We start from the raw sequence: 16,762 nt of genomic DNA on the forward strand, positions 1-16,762 counted from the left end.
ACAAAACTAGCGTAAGGTAAATGATGAGGCCTTTCTTAAGGTCATGGCAATCTGTTAGTTCTTTAGAGAAGGATTTATCGTTGCTCAGTTATTTCCGTCATGTCCAACTCTTCATGACCCCATTTGGGGTTTTCTTGGCAAAGATATTGGTGTGGTTTGCCATTTCTTTCTCCAGCTCATTTTACAGATGAGGAAACTTAGGCAAACAGGGTTAAATGACCAGACTAGGGACACATAGCTAGAAAGTATCCAAGGCCAGATCTGAACTCAAGAAGATGAGACTTGTTGACTTCAGGTCTAGTAGTCTGTCCACTGGGCCACCTCACTGCCCCATGTATATTTATACACTTTTGGTAACTGTTTCTTAAGTCTGCTCTTTGTCCACTACTCCTATTTGTCCCTAATGCAAAAATTCTAGTGTAGCTGTTCTTTCCTACTGAAAGGACAGATATAGGTAGAACTGTGCTTTGTTCAAATGAGTAAATACTAGTTTCTCATCTAAATCTTTTAAAAGCACAATGTAAGATTTATATAAACTCTGAGGTGCCACATCACACCTATTAGATTGGCTAACATGACAAAACAGGAAGATGATTAATGCTGGAGAAGATGTGGGAGAGTTGGAACATTCATTGTTGGTGGAGCTGTGAGCTGATCCAACTTTTCTGGAGAGCAATTGGAACTATGCTCAAAGGGCTTCAAAAATGTGCATACCCTTTGATCCAGCAATATCATTTCTAGGGCTGTATCCCAAAGAGATCATAAAAATGCAAAAAGGTCCCACATGTACAAAATATTGATATATATATACATACATATATATGTATATATATATATATATCAGTTCTTTCTGTGGTGGCCAAGAACTGGAAATTGAGGGAATGCCCATCAACTGGGGAATGGCTGAACAAGTTGTGCTATATGAATGTAATGGAATACTATTGTGCTATGAACAGGAGGACTTCAGAAAAGCCTAGAAAGACTTATATGAACTGATGCTGAGTGAAATGAGCAGAACCAGGAGAACATTATGCACAGTAACAGCCACAGTGTGTGAGGACTCTTTCAGACAGACTTAGCCTTTTACAGCAATACAAGGACCTAAACATCTTCAAAGGACTCTTGAGGCAAAAATGCCACCCACATCCAGAAAAAGAACTATGGAACTGGACCACAAAATGAAGCAAACTATTTCCTCTTGTGTTGTTTTGTTTTTTCTCATATTTTCTCCCATTTGTTTTAATTTTTCTATGCAACATGACTAATGTGAAAATGTTTTTAATAAGAAGGTATGTGTAGAACCCATATAAGATAGTAATCCTTCTCAGGGAGGGAGAAGAAAAGGAGGGGGAGAAAATTTAAAACTTATGAAAGGGATCGTGGAAAACTAAAAACAAATAAATTAATTAAATTTAAAAAAGATTTATATATTAATGTACTAATGTATTCTAAACAAATCATAAAAGGCTATGGCAATCTTGTCCAAAGTTAGGATACTTTAAACATACTATTAAACAAGTTGCTTTGATAGCTACTAAGATCTTAGATGTTTACTTTTTATTAGCGGTGTTTTTTAAGACCAGGCCTGTGATTTCATTCATATAGCTCCTGGTAAGGAAATTCCACTCAGATTATTAACATCTTTTTGGCAACTTAGAATCTCAGCTATGAGAGGCCTGGGATAGGCCCAGAGATTAAGTGACTTGCCTAGGGTTTCATGGTAGTATGTGCCAAACTTAGCACTTGAAAGTAGATTTTTCTGACTTTAGGACCATCTCTATGTCCACTATGTCCACTAGTTGTTTGGCAGGATTTTACAAGTGGCTATTAAAGTATGCTTTCTGCAACACATAGATTCTATCTTAGTATTTATATATTCATTAGTTTCAATTTTTTCATATCTAACTTTCACATATTACCTTTAAGTATATAACTGAACCTGAAATTTAATTTTATTTATTAAAAATTTCACACTGGACTGAGATTGGGGGTTGTGGTAGGGGGAGCAGGGCAAGTCTCTTTCAGCTCTATTATTACCTATTTAATTCTAGAACATAATAATCCATGCTTTAATGGGATTTTCTTATATTTCTAAAGTATGTATAGCCATGGTATAAAAATGTTTTCCACATCCAACATAATGCGGCATGATTTACTTAATAGAGAGCTGGCCTTTGACTCAAGAATACCTGGGGGCAGGCCCTTCCTCTGTTTTACAACAGCTGTGTGAGCATAGCTAAGAGATCTCTCAGTATCCAAAATTACAGATGAATTGTTGGTACGCATCCGGGGAATGAGCTTCCATGCTGGGCATTCCAAATACTCAATAAATCAGTGGTCCAGAACCCCCCAAAGTAAACAAAGAATAGTTCACATTTTCTATAGCACTTTAAGATTTTCAAAGTAGCTCTATCACCACAATTATATGAAATAAGTCGTATAACTATTATTCACTCCATTTATAGAGATGAAGAAACAGAGGCTCAAATAGCTTAAGCAACTGGCCAAACCCAGCTAGTAAGTATAAGAGGTTCTGTTAACCCAAGCTATCTGACTGCAAGGTAAGTTTTCATTCCACTACACCACGAGGACACAGAAAGGGGAGATTACAACATAAGACAGGATAACATGGTATTTCATTGAATATAATAACAATTTCTCTCATTCTTCCATAAAAAAACATAAAAAAAGGAAAGTTAAAATAAATTTTTCAGAAACCTAACAAATGATAAATGACTAAAGATGAAATTTTCTACTAGGTTAAAACAAAATAGATAATGAAAAATAACATGAATTAAATTACAGGCTCCTGTAAATATCTACTAAAATTACATCTAATAAGCAAAACCTACTAATTTCCTTAATATATTACTTACCTGTTTTTAAGATGTGCCTCTAGGTCACAACGCTGCATGACATCTTGGCACACTGAAGAAAAGGGACACAGAACTAGCAGTTTGTCTAAGAGCTTATGAACCAGAATGCTGGACTTCTTACACAGCTTAAAATGGAGTCTTTTACGATCCAATGGACAGAAATCTTTCTCCTGTAAAAAGTTCTTTAGGCACTTGTAGCAGAACGTGTGTCCACAAGGGGTATCTAATGGCTGTAACAGGGGCTGAAGGCAAATATGGCAGACCAGGTCATCATCCACTTCATTCTGATAATTGTACAAATGGTTTTCTCTGGTCCAGTGTTGTTGACCACATTCAAAACACAAAGGATTTAAGGAAGAGTTCTGTTCCATAGAAACAATTTCATCATTGGTAGTACCCATTCTAAACCAAATGGTGCAATCTTTACTTTTTCATAAGTCAGGCTTATAGTTAAGGTTTTGTTTTCTTTCAGTGGTCTGTTTTTCTACATGAAAACAAAAGCAAAAAAGCAGTATTAATATCAAGATAGAAATGCTAAAAATATGCCTGTTTATTAATTGATTATAATAAGCAATACAACAAATTAACATCACTCAACTTTTGTTTAAGAAAGAAACCATAACAGTAAATGCAATTTAATGTTCTTAAAGAAAAAAGGCTGACAGAGGGCAACATATACTTCACTTATTCTAAGTTAGCAACCAAAATGGATGTTTCATTGCCTAGTTTTCCTTGACAAGAAGACTTGTGATTAAAAGCAAGGATATTATAACATATTATATTGTATTTGACTACATAAATGTAACAGATTTTATGCCAATGTTTTGCAAAAAAGTGGGGTGTGACCATTATGTGAAGCTTTTTTTTTTTTAAATTTTGTGCCAGTATTACATAAAAATCATTTATTACTAAACTGTATCACTAGCAGATGAACTATACAGCTTAGCTAGCAAGGGAAGATGCAAGTCTTACCATATTACATGCCTTACTCATGGCAGTTTCACACCAGCCATGCTCCCCTTGCACCTATGTCTCTTCACTGGGTTCAGTGATAATACGGTTAGTATTGAATACGGTTAGTATTGCAGCGCTCTAAACAAACCCTGTAAGTAGGCTTTTGGAAATATGACAATGCACATGTGCTGAGATTTCTAGGCTTACAACGCGAGAGATAAATGTGTACCCATATGTCATTGATGAATACGTTGCTGCTCTGTTTTTACCTTTCAAGCCTCATGAGGAACAGAATTATACCATGTGACGATTACATGATAAAAGGTTATAAAGCAATTTTTGGATGGAAAAAACCAGGATGTGATGATTATGTGGTGAAATACAGGCCAGTACAAAGCAGTAGCTTTTACTGTCTGAAACCCCTCTCCCCCTCAAACACTCCTCTACTTAACAGTAATTACAAAAACAACTAATTTATGTAGTGTAACTATTGGAGGATGGGGCCATGAATCTCCAATTAAGGAGACAGCTCAGCTCACAGACATGTTCATTTCTCCACTGGCTGCACTACTATTTCACCATTCCCCTACCGTCCTTTGGATACCTCTCTCCCCTCCACCCTGTACTTTTCAGCTTTGTCTTCCCCCATTAGATTGTAAGCTCTTTGAGGGTGGGGACTCTCTCTCTCTTTCTGTATTTATATCCCTAGCACTAAGCATAGTTTCTAGTGTATAGTAGGTGTTTAATAAATACTTATTGGCTATTGTAACATGACACATATTTTCATTTGTCCTATCAGTTCTGATTCTTTGTTTCTGACTATTGTATTTATATGCACAACACATACTAAAACAGTTCAGAAAACTATTCTCCAGGATAAAAATTATGACTGCTTCTCTAAGTCCCAACTCCAAGGCCACGTTTTTAGAGTTGAACTTAAAGAAGGCTTGGGAGTCAGGAAATACGGATTTAAATCCTGTCTCAGGTACTTAGTATGTCATGATGGCAAGTTTCTTTTTGTTTTTTTTTTTTTAACTCTCAATCTAACTATCTGTAAAATGAAGGCAACAACCATTACACTGCTTATCTCACAGGCTGTTGTGAGGAGAGGCTTTTGCAAATTTTAAAGGACTACACATGAATGAGGCCTTTTTGGGAATCCTCTGTTAGTAACGATCTTCTTGCTCCAACCTCAGAACATCTTATTTGACCCCCTCTATTACACTTATCATGTAATATCATACCATAATTACCTGTGAGTCTTATCCCTATAATAGTAAGTTACATGAAGTGAAGCACATGTTCTAACTAAATATTTAATTAAATTCAGTATTATTAAAAACCTACAAGACACTGGGCAAAGATGAAAAAATGAATGTCTTTACCCTTAAAGAACTTTGAAATCCCTGGCCCCAAACTACTGTCCTGAAGAAAGTTAGCCCTAGAAAAGTGGAAAATGTGTGACAAGGAAGATGGATAAGACTTGTTTTGCTTGGTTACAAAGGGCAGAACTAGGAAATGAATTTAAGTTGCAGGAAGACCTATCTTGGCTTAATTTACCTTCCCTATAACATTTAGAGTGGTTCAAAGATAGAATGAGTTCCTCTGGAAGATGATGGCCTTTTAATTTCTTGAAGTCAAGTAGATCCTGGGGTGAACTGATCAAGGATATTGTAGAGGGGGATTCCTGTCTAGACATGAATTGGCCTAGATGATATCTGAAGTCTCTTCCAGTTTTGACATTGTGTGAATAAACTGCCAGAATATTCAAATTGCATCAGAGGTAAGTTTTAAGATAAGTAGCAGGCATTTCCTGTACCTCATATGTGCAAATTATATGTAAGTACGATGTATTTATAAATAGGGCACTGCTCAAACTTCTTTTGGTACCAGACTTGTGATTTCCCAAATATATAAGAATAATATAATATATATGTTGTATGTATTTTATATATCATATAAGAAACTCTCAAAAAGGAAATTCTCTATGCCAATGAAGATTGGTATCTGCTATGCAATTTGCCTAGCAGGGAGTGAAAATGTCAGAGGTGGAACTTGAAACAAAGGCTAGCAGCCTCGCACAGTGATCACACAGCTGTCAGGGGTTGGGGGGATGAAGGGGCAAACTTCACGCCCTTTAAAGGTCATACAAAATATTTTCCACTTAAAGTAGATTATAGTACATATGGTACAAAATTCACTACTCTATCATACCCACTTCATGCAATTGTCCTGGTTCTGAACCTAAGGAGAAACTGTCGTTTATGCTTCTCACTCTAGCATGATTCATTCTGTATTTCCCAGACTGAATGAGTAGTAAGGATTGTTCTAATACTTAAAAATATGGTTCTTAGGTCAAAATGAATACATGACCTAGATATGAAGGGAACTATTACAAGAAAATCTGAAGAACATAGAACATATTACTTATCAGACTTAGAGATAGGTAATTTATGAATAAATAAGAAATAGAGAGCAATGTGAGGTGTAAAATAGATAATCTTGATTACATTAAATTAAGTTTTTTAACAACAACAAAAAAACCCAAAAACAATGTAATTGGGGGGAAATTTTATAGACAGTTTCTTAGATAAAAGTCTCATATTCCAAAGGTATTATCAAATCTATAAGTCTATAAGTCATTCCCCAATTGATAAATGGTGAAAGGATATTGAACACTTTTCTGATGAAGAAATCAAAACAATTTATAGTCATATGAAAAAACTCTATAAACTACTGTTGATTAGAGAAAAGCAAATTAAAACAACCTTGGTCATTTGGTTAAACTGATAGAAGGGCAAGCGACAAATGTTGGAGAGGATGTGGAAAAATTTGGACGCTAACTCACTGTTGGTAGAATTGGATCTAATACAACCACTTTGGAGAGCAATTTGGAATTATATATATAAAACTATTTTTGTCTAATGGTAGTCATCTCTAAGGTGGGGAGAGGGAAGGAGGGGGAAAAAGTTGCATATAACTTTATTACAGATTTAAAAGGAAACGCAAGTTGTACTTAATAGAATTGCATTTCATGTGCCATCTTTTGTTCTAGTCTACTCTGCTGTGGAAATGCTTGTTTTATTTCTTACGTTTGAAATAAGAAAAATTGTCCAGCTATGAAGATGTAAAGATTAACAAAGCACAGACCACTAAAAATAGTTTCTATACCTAGATCTGGAAAGGGGGCCTGGGTAGCAAATAAGATGAAGCATTAATTATATTGCTCTAAGAAAATTAGTATTTCTGATCAGGTGGAAGAAATATCTTTTTTGGACCATGGATACATTTGCTAGAGTTCTCATTCTCCTACCCCCCTTTCCCAAGTAATGACACTACTAAATTAACAAAACCTTGGGGAAAAAAAAGTCTAGGCAAAGAAACTGTTGATTTGGGGAGAACTATGAATCCAGATGATTTTAATTCAATGAAATACAAGTAAAAACAGCATATAGGTAATTACAGCGCTGACATAAGAGTAAAGCAAACAGTTATTCCTGTAGTTTATTACTCAGTTTTTAGTCTCTTCTCAAGCACACATAACTTTTACAAATGTCAACAGTAGTTATAAGAGATTAGAAAAAGGAATGACTAGGGAAAGAATAATCCTTTGTCTAAGTTGTTAAAAAACTCCTAAACCTAGGAGTCTGAATACAAAATTTATACAGCACCTTGTTTCCTACTCAATTAACAAAGAAAATTTACATATTCTTTATTAGTCTTAGAACATGGCAGCTTTTATTCGAAAAAATTTTCCCTCAAGAAAATATACAGCAACTACTGCCTCCCACATAATGACTAAGAAAGCATTTATCTTAAGACTATTATATTTTAGCTATTTTCCAAATCTCTAAATAACTTTTAGTTCTTTAAGTATTTTCATTTTATTACAAAATCTTTTGAGAAGGAAAAATAATATGTTCCCACTTTTAAATTTTTAAAAAGTACCAATTGAAAATACATCATTCCCACCCCCAAGCTACCTCTATTTCACCATGGGCCAACGTTAAAAGAAAAATTACACGAGCAAATTATAACATATGCATCTAAGGATAATTACTGATCAAGCACAAACTGTTAACCACCGAAAAGAATTTTTTAAAACCACATTTCATCAGGCATATCGACAACTAGCTAAAACAACTGTGTGTTAGTTCTCTGAAGCACTTAAATTTCTGTTGCACTGCATTAAACTGAACCTTATTTTGTGACAGATTCCAGTTTCCCATGCTGAAACAGATTTTTTGGGTATATTTTAAAGGAACTACACCATACTTGACCTAAAAGGGATTACATCTCAATTTCTAATCCATTATTCAATACAGACATAGAAAATGATGTGTATCAGTTGGTGTCCTGGCTATAGTTGATAATATACATACATCTTTTGAGAAGGCAAGTATAGGGCTAAAACCACAATTCTTTTGTTATTAGTGAAAGAGAATATAGAATGAAACCTGAGAATGGATTAGGGTGAAAATCTGTCTTAAATCTATGTGAAAGGCAGAAAAAAGAAGTCCAGGGTCCTATTGTAATAGAATATAACCTTAGCTTCACATTGAATACTGACTGGAAAAATAACATAGATGATAAAAATTATAACCTGCATAAGTCAAACAGCATCATTTAGTTAGTTCTGGAAAGATAGAAAAGAAAAAGAATATTCAATCCATGTCTTTATGATTTAAGCACAGAAATAAACCATAATAAATTAAAAACAATAATACCACCACATCAACAACTACCACCACTCACAAATAAGCCATTATTAACACAATGGAAAGGAAGACCTAACTTCTTAGGGAATGCAAAAGTGATCAGAGCAAAATAGGGTTACCTTCAAGTTAATATATTCTGAGTATGGAGACAGACATGGTTTAGCTCAGAACGGGTGTTTCCAGGAAGAAAGCATAGTATTAAGGAAGTTTTAAAGAAAAAAATGGAAAATTCTGTATTGAAAATAACAAGCATGCTGAGTAATGGGGAATTATTTGCAAAAAATGAAGCCTTTTCCTCCAATATGGTGATCACAAGTCTTAATAAGAATTCTCCACAGGAAGACTGATTCCAGCCATTTCAGAGTTCAACTTGAGAAATAAATGTTGGTGCTTCCTCTATAACAGTTTGAAGATAATACTGTGGAACTGGAGATGGGGACCCTCAAAGCTGGTTTAAATCTTTTATCAGAACTCCTATCCAAAGCCCACTTTCATACAGACACAAACATTCATGAGTTGAGGACTAAAGAAATTTCATGAGGACCTTTCTACATGTTGGTTTTCACACTATGCCTGTGGCATTTCCTTTCTGAAGTACACCAAAGGTTGAATTCACTCGTATGGACACATCGTGTCTGACATATGTCAAAGCAGCCTTTATTCTCCCCCTTCTACATAGTTTTTTACCTTCTCAAGGTCATGCTCTGCCTGTATTTCTGCTGCTCTTTTCCTTTGCAGCCAAAAATCTGGGAGAGTATCAGTTAGAGCTGTCCTTTATATGGGTACATGCACTAGTTAAAATTTAAAATTACTTTATCAAACTCTTATAAATAAGACGAAGTTTCTCTAAGGGGTAGTAGCAGAGAAATGATGGTAACGCAGGGTAGACAATCTGAATGAGTGAGATGTGCAGAAACCCAGTAGCCCTTCATCTCAAGTACGTACATGTGTACACACACACACACACACACACGCTCCCAAACTAAAAGAAAAACAATCAAAAGAACAAAAGTGGAAGGGGAAATGGAAGAAATCCACATGGGGGAAAATTAGTGAGTCTGAGGAAATGGGCAAATAAAGGCTTCTAACACAATGAATAAGTATTATAGTTTTAGAATACCAGGAGAAATGTCCAAAAGAGATACATAAGAGTAGTTGTAAGGACAAATAAAAGAATGGAAGCAAGGGAGAACAAATGAAGTAAGAATTCTTAAAGACTCAAACACAGTAAATACTACTAAAAAAAGGCTAATTTTTTTTAAACAGTGGGAAGTGGAGTCTAGGATGAAAATTAAGAAGGGAAAAGAATAAAATCAAATTAGATAAAAATATGAAGTGAGAATAACTACTTCTAATTGTCTTCCTCCTTTTCCTTCTCTTTCTCTCCCTCTCTCAGTAGAAAGATGCACACACACAGGTATATATTTGTTTATAAATCTATGAAGATTTCATGGAGGATTAAAACTTTAATAACCATAACCATGAATGTGAATAGGATTATGTCACCCATACAATGAGGGAGGTATTATAGAATATAGAGAGCAAAACTCATAGATATGCTACATACAAAGTATATGCAGATTTCGTAAAGAGTTAACATGAAAAGGAATAGAATTTATTATGTGTAACTGAATTAAAAAAACAAACAAACACCAAGGCCACAGCAGAATAGTCAACAGAGACAAAGAGAGAAACTATATTATATTTAAAGGCATTTGGCACAGTGCTAGAAATGCCAGCTACAACAAGACAAAAAAAAACTGAGGGAAATAAGCAGCTGCAAAAGCAGTGACAAAATTATTTCTTTTTGCAGACAACAGCATGGTTATACTATAGAGAACCTGAGAATAAACGCAAAAATTAATTGAGACAATTAGTAACTTCAGTAAAGTAGCAGAATACCAAAAAATATAGAAAAATTACCAGCTTTTCTGTTTATTACCAACAAAATACAAGGGGAAAGAAACAGGAGACAACATTCCATGTAAGATAACAAAATATATTAAACATATCATTAGCCTACCACAAGATCCCAGGAAATATAACTACAAAGCAATTTTTACAGAAATTTATGAAGATTGAAAAATTGGCAAGACATTAAATGTTCATGGTTGGGTTGTGTCATTGTAAAAATTACTTTACAAACTTACTCCTATTTCCATCAATTGCCACAGGGAAAGAGAGAAAAACAAAATTCATCTGGAGGAATAAATGATCAAGAACATCAAGGGACATTTTTTAAAGTTAAGAAGGACAGAGACTTAGTGCCATTAGAGTTATAAAATCACACTACAAATCTACATTCATCAAAACTCTCAATAACACTATTAAATCTGTTTCCCCAAAGTGATCAGAGAAAAAGGAAAAGAATTTACACCTTCTAAAATATTTACAGAAGCTCTCTTTGTGGTGGCAAAGAACTGGAAAGTGAAAGCATATGTATCAACTGGAGAATGGCTAAACAGGTTGGGGTATACGATTATGATGGAATACTACTATGCTACAAAAAATGATGAGCAAGGTGACTTTATAAAAACATGGAAAAGATTTGTATGAAATAATAATGAAGAATGAAATGAGCAGAACCATGAGAATGGATACAGTAACAGCAACACTATTCAAAAAATAATTGTAAAGGACTAACCTAGTCTGAATATTATAAATATTCAAATCAACTACGAAGGACCTATGAAGCAAGATGCTATCTATTTTCATAGAAAGAACTAAAAAATAGAAGTATGCATAGTATGATTTTACATATTAAGAAATGGAGACATACAGCTCTCTGTCAAATGGTAGCCTTATTTTGTGCAGGGTAAGATGAGGAGCGAGGGAGGGAGACAATGTAGAAGTTAAAATGTAACAAAAAAATTGTTAAAAAAAAAAACCAACTTCTCATAATGCATTCATAAGTTGATCAGTTTGTTACACTACATAAGCCCTAGGAAACTGCTCATAGTAGTCTACTATTCAAAAAGCCAAAAAGAAAAACAACTAGAGAAGGATACTTTATTCAACAAAAACTGTTGGGAAAAAGCAGAAACCATCCTGATGAAAAATAAGTTTAGATGAACACTTGGTACCAATCGTTTTGTCTATGATCCAAATGTCAAAAAGGACATAATTAAAAAAATGACAAGTAAACAGCTTATATTATTCACAATTGTGGAGAGAAGAAAATAATTGCTGGGTGTAACTGATAATAAAAGACAAAAAGGACTTGCACAAATAAAATCAATGTACAAAGAATCAGAAGAAAAGGTATAGACTGGGGGAGAAATCTTTGCATGAGATATTCTTGATAAAAGTTGGACATTCAAAACACAAGTGACATGAATACGTAAAAAGTTAAGAGTCATATCCATACTACAAGAAATGATAAATATCACAAATGCAGAAAAAGAGATTTATCTGAACTGATGTAAAATGAAATAAGCAGAACCAATAAAACAAAATGACTTACAATGATGTAAAATAGAAAGTATCACAAAACAATCAAAAATGAATTACAAAGTTATAAAGAGCAAACATTGCCCCAAAGAAGAGATATAAGAAGATACCATCTTCCCATGGCTTTGCAGAGGTAGGGGAGTCCATGGGTGTGGAATACTGCATGTACTTGCACATTTTTTCAATATATTGTTAGGTGGGGCTGATTATTTTCTTTTTTTTCCTTTTTGAAAAAAAATTCTTTGTTTAAAAAAAAAAAAATGGTGGATCAGCATCCCTCTCCTAGGAGAGGAGGGGGTAAAACTATACATGGGAAAATTTAGATATAAAAACAAAATATAGCAATAAAGATTTATTTTTTTAAAAAAGTCACTTTCCAACAGCAGTCTAGTTACAAGACATCAATAAAAGGCTTTCAAAAGAATCAAAATAAAAGTATCAAGACCCAGCTGAAAAAAGAGATTATTAATAATCAGAAAAGTGATAATTAAAAACAACCTCAAAGTGTTACTTCATGCTCACCAAGAGAAAGTAACAGATAGGAAAACTCATTATTGGAAGGTTTTTGAGAAGACAGATATCCCTATTTACTGCTTGTGAAGCCATCAATCAAAAAACATTAATTAGTTTAATATTTCCAGAAAACAAATTGGAATTATTCATGCAATATTGTTTTTAAAAATAGTGAGATAAAGCAAAATAATGAGGATCATCCTTCTAAATTTGTCTGCTACTCCACTCTTGCTCCAGAGATTCTTTCAGTGAGTTTACAAAGGATAAGATGACAGACATCCCAGTATTTTTTATTCAATTACAAAACCATTATTTTATACACTTGTTCATTAAGGACTATTTTTTATCTGACTTCCATGAAAAATATGGGAATAAGAAATGGGATGTCTTCTATTTATAGAGAGCTTTGAAGTTAATTTACATACCATCTTTTTTATTTAGTATTCTACACTATGAACTAAATGAAAAAATTCAGCCACCCAAGTCTTCAAAAAGATAATCCTTGATACCATTCCCACAGAACCATGGTGGTCAGGTATTAATTAAGACTACAGAACGATTAGAATTCTTGACCACTGCTACTGAGACTCTTTGGGTAGACTATTTCAAAAATAAATTTAATTATTTTCAATTAATAAAAGTCTATTTTCCCTCCTTCCAACCTCCTACTATAGGCATGCTACTGCAAAAGCCTTCTAACCAAGTTCTCTGACTCGTCTCTTTCCTTCATATAGCTGCCAAAGTAATTTTCTTACAGAGCTCAGAACATATTATTCCCCTATTACTTCTAAGATCAAATACAAACTTCTTTGTTGACCTTCAAAGTCTTTTACAATCTGTTATTACCCTTCACACACACTATGATTCAGTCAAATTGGCCTTCTTGCTGGATCTCACATATGGAATATTATCTCTTATCTATAAGCCTTTGCATAGGCAGTCCTCCATGCTAAGACGGCATTCAGTCCTCATCTTGGGGAGAGCTCAGCTTGATCTCCACCTCCCATGAGAGGTGCTTCCCAATCCCCTAGCTTCTAGTGGCTCCTCATCTCCAATTATTTTATTATTACATGTGTTACTTTCCTTATCAGGAGTTTCCAATGTCAATGAAATCAGAGAGCCAGTCATTGTCCCTCATATTTTTAAAATATTTATGTGTGCAATACTGTTTCCCCATGGAAGCTCTTTGAGGAAACTGAGAAAAGGGTCTTTTATTTTTGTCTCTTTCTAGGGTTTAGCACACAGTAAGTGTTCAATAATTTCTTGTTGGTTGATCAAGTGATTAAACACACCTATGATGATGTTTAGGGTTTTTAATGAAGAATACAGTTTGATGTGTTAAAATATAAAGTAAATTAATAATATGTAGGCCTTACAAACACTGTAACATCTGTTTGACTAGGAATCTTCCAGTTATATTCAAACAGTTGGGAGCTACTGAATGGATAACAATTGTGATGCATATTTAGTCTTGGGCAAGGTTATAATAAGAAGACATGGTTTGCAAATCATAGTCTTCCAAATCACAGTTATGATTAATATGCTTGCCCTTCCTGGTGAATGAGATAAGAATATCCTATCACTTCTGGGAAAAGATTAGTTAGAAATAGCTGTTGCTCCTAGTCATGGTATAGTGGTCTGAGGAAAATGGAGGATCAGCAGCCCAGCAAAGCCTCAATTAGCCAGAATGCTCATAACAAGGTGTTGTGGTTAACTGAAAGTTTTCATTTCCTGAGGATTAACCAGTGCTTGTCCAAAACCTTTCTAAAATGTACTGGCATCAAGAGCCTTTCCCTAATTTGAGGATGATTAACAAAAAGACTCCATATACACAAAATATTTATAGCAGCACTTTTTGTGGCAGTAAAGAACTGAAAACAACATAAAATCGCCATTTGGGGGGAATGTCTAAACTGTGGCACATGAATAAAAGGAATATTGCTGCACTATAAGAAATGAATATGACAAATGCAGAGAAGCATGGAGTTACATGAAACGATAGCCAGTACTTATATAGCACTGACCTCATTTTAATAATAACAAAAGCTAGCATTTGAACAGCATCTACTATGTGCCAGGCACTGTGCTAAGTTTTTAATAAATATTATCCCATTAAATTATCAAAACAATCCTGGGAGGTAGGTGCTATCGTTACCCTCATTTTAAAGTTGACGAAACTTAAGCAAACAGAATCCAGCCAAAGTCAGATTTCAACCTAGGTCTTCCTGACTTCAAGCCCAGCTCCCTCAGAGGTTAAGCAACTTGTTCTGGGTCACAGAGTTAGAAATTTCTGAGGTCAGATTTGTATTCAGGTTTTCCTGACCAGTCCAGTACTCTATCCATTGCAGCATCTGACTGTCTCAATTGTCTCATCTGTAAAATGGGGAATGAAAAGTGAAGTAAGAGGCAGGAAAAAGATATTCACCAGGACTACAGCAATGTAAATGGAAAGAACAATAAGTACAAAAGAAATGCAAATGAATGTTGTGAAATTTTAAAGAAGAAGCTGGCCCCCAAAGAAGAGAGAGGAGAAGACATGGCCTTCTGCTCCTCTAGAAAGACTGGTGGGATTTTCTTTTGTTATGTTCTGCTTTCCTCATGGTTTCTTCCATGCTACAATTCTTCTATGCAACATGACTAATGTGAAAATGTGTTTAACAGGAATGTTATGTGTAGAGCCCATATAAGACAGCATGCTGTTTTGGGGGGGAAGGGGAAGAAAATTTAAAACTTACGGACTTGAATGTTGAAAACTGACAACAAATTAATAAATTTGGGGAAAAAAAGATGGATGAGTAGGGATAAGAAGTAGTACATAAATATGGAACATTGAAATAATGTCAAATTATGTTGACATTATGTGTTATCAGTTGTGACTTTCTCTTTTTATTTTTTCTAAATAATTATTTGTTATAACAGATGGCTCCCTGGGAATAAAGAAGGGGAAAAGTACAGGGGGAAATCTAGGTGATTCATAAAAAAACAAAAAATATCAAAAAAAATCTATTTTAAAAATAACAATTACAAGCTGTCAGGTGTAGCTTCTGCTTTGGTTGTTGATGCTCAGCTCTTTTCTTTTTATAAAGCAGAATCCTAGGGAGGTGGATGATGTGATAAAAAAACACATAAAAACATTAAAAATGAAATATATATTAATGGTGTATATAAGCATGCATTAAGAAATCTGTATTCTTACTACCTTTGAACAAAGATATTTTTATCTCTTTTTTTAGAATTCATGTTCTTACAGAATATCAAAGTATTTTTATCTTTAAAAAATAAATTTTTCCCAGGCTAGGTGGAAGATTACAATTTAGTAAATCCTACTCCTGGACTTAACAAAAAAGCTATATTAATTAATTCCTAGATAGGCTTCAAAACTTTTTTATAGGTATCTCTGTAATGTTTATGTGACTATTTATGTCTATCTACAGACATATCTATATATATCTATATCTATATATATGTATGTAACTGGTTTGAATGATTCCAAGTTAAATAGAAGAAAATTAAGTTCAGATTGAGAAGAGATCCCCCAATGGAGGGTGAGGTCCTTTGGATCAGAGATTCTCCAAGTTTTTGGTTTTAGGACTCCAACATCTGGATCACATGACCAAAAAGATGGAGCACTAGACATTTTCTCTTGATCTTCATGATCTCTCAAACCTCTCTAAAACAGAAACTATGTGCCTAAGATAAAAACAATTTCAGGGGTCTCCATGGTCTAGGACACCAAGAACCCAAAAGAAAATAAAAAACTCCATGAATTATCACTGAAGTAGCACTCACTCCGCAACCCCATCACCCACCCTGCTACCAGCAGAACACCAGCAAACATGCTCAGTAGCATAACCCTAAGGTATGTATACATATATTAAAAACGAGACCCCAAATTCCTGCTCTCTTCTCCCAACACTCCATCTGTTGCAGGTCCATGTTTCCTGAGTGCTCCCAACTCTGATCCATGATTATGTGATTTTCTACGACTTTCCCTATCCTCATTCTTGTCCCAAGCAGCCTGCCTTTCTCTAGTATCCCATCCCTTTTCTGCCATTTGTCTCTTTACTTCTGTACCACCTGCCTTGGCACTCTCTGTGCCTTATTAAAATGTGACTGAAGCATTACTCCTCACTTACTGCCACTATCATCTTTTCTAATGAATATCCAAAGAACCAGGCAAGCCAGCCAAGACCCAGAAGGATCCCCTTTCAGTCCCATTCCCTTAGTTAAAATTAATCATTCCATAAATTA

The 16,762-nt window shown here is 34.5% G+C and overlaps 1 protein-coding gene across 5 annotated transcripts in view; it reads right to left on the minus strand.

The window, feature by feature from the left end:
- Positions 1 to 16,762, minus strand: part of LNX2 (ligand of numb-protein X 2) — a 103,062-nt gene that overhangs the window by 44,699 nt on the left and 41,601 nt on the right. For all 5 annotated transcript variants that reach the window (XM_072611796.1, XM_072611795.1, XM_072611797.1 and 2 more), the window contains one exon: positions 2,877 to 3,360. In XM_072611796.1, coding sequence (XP_072467897.1) covers positions 2,877 to 3,277 — 401 coding nt within the window. In that variant the 5' untranslated portion in view covers positions 3,278 to 3,360. The remainder of the gene's footprint in view (positions 1 to 2,876; positions 3,361 to 16,762) is intronic.

Source organism: Notamacropus eugenii, chromosome 5, assembly GCF_028372415.1.
Source record: "Notamacropus eugenii isolate mMacEug1 chromosome 5, mMacEug1.pri_v2, whole genome shotgun sequence".
In the NCBI taxonomy this organism is placed as follows: Eukaryota; Metazoa; Chordata; class Mammalia; order Diprotodontia; family Macropodidae; genus Notamacropus; species Notamacropus eugenii.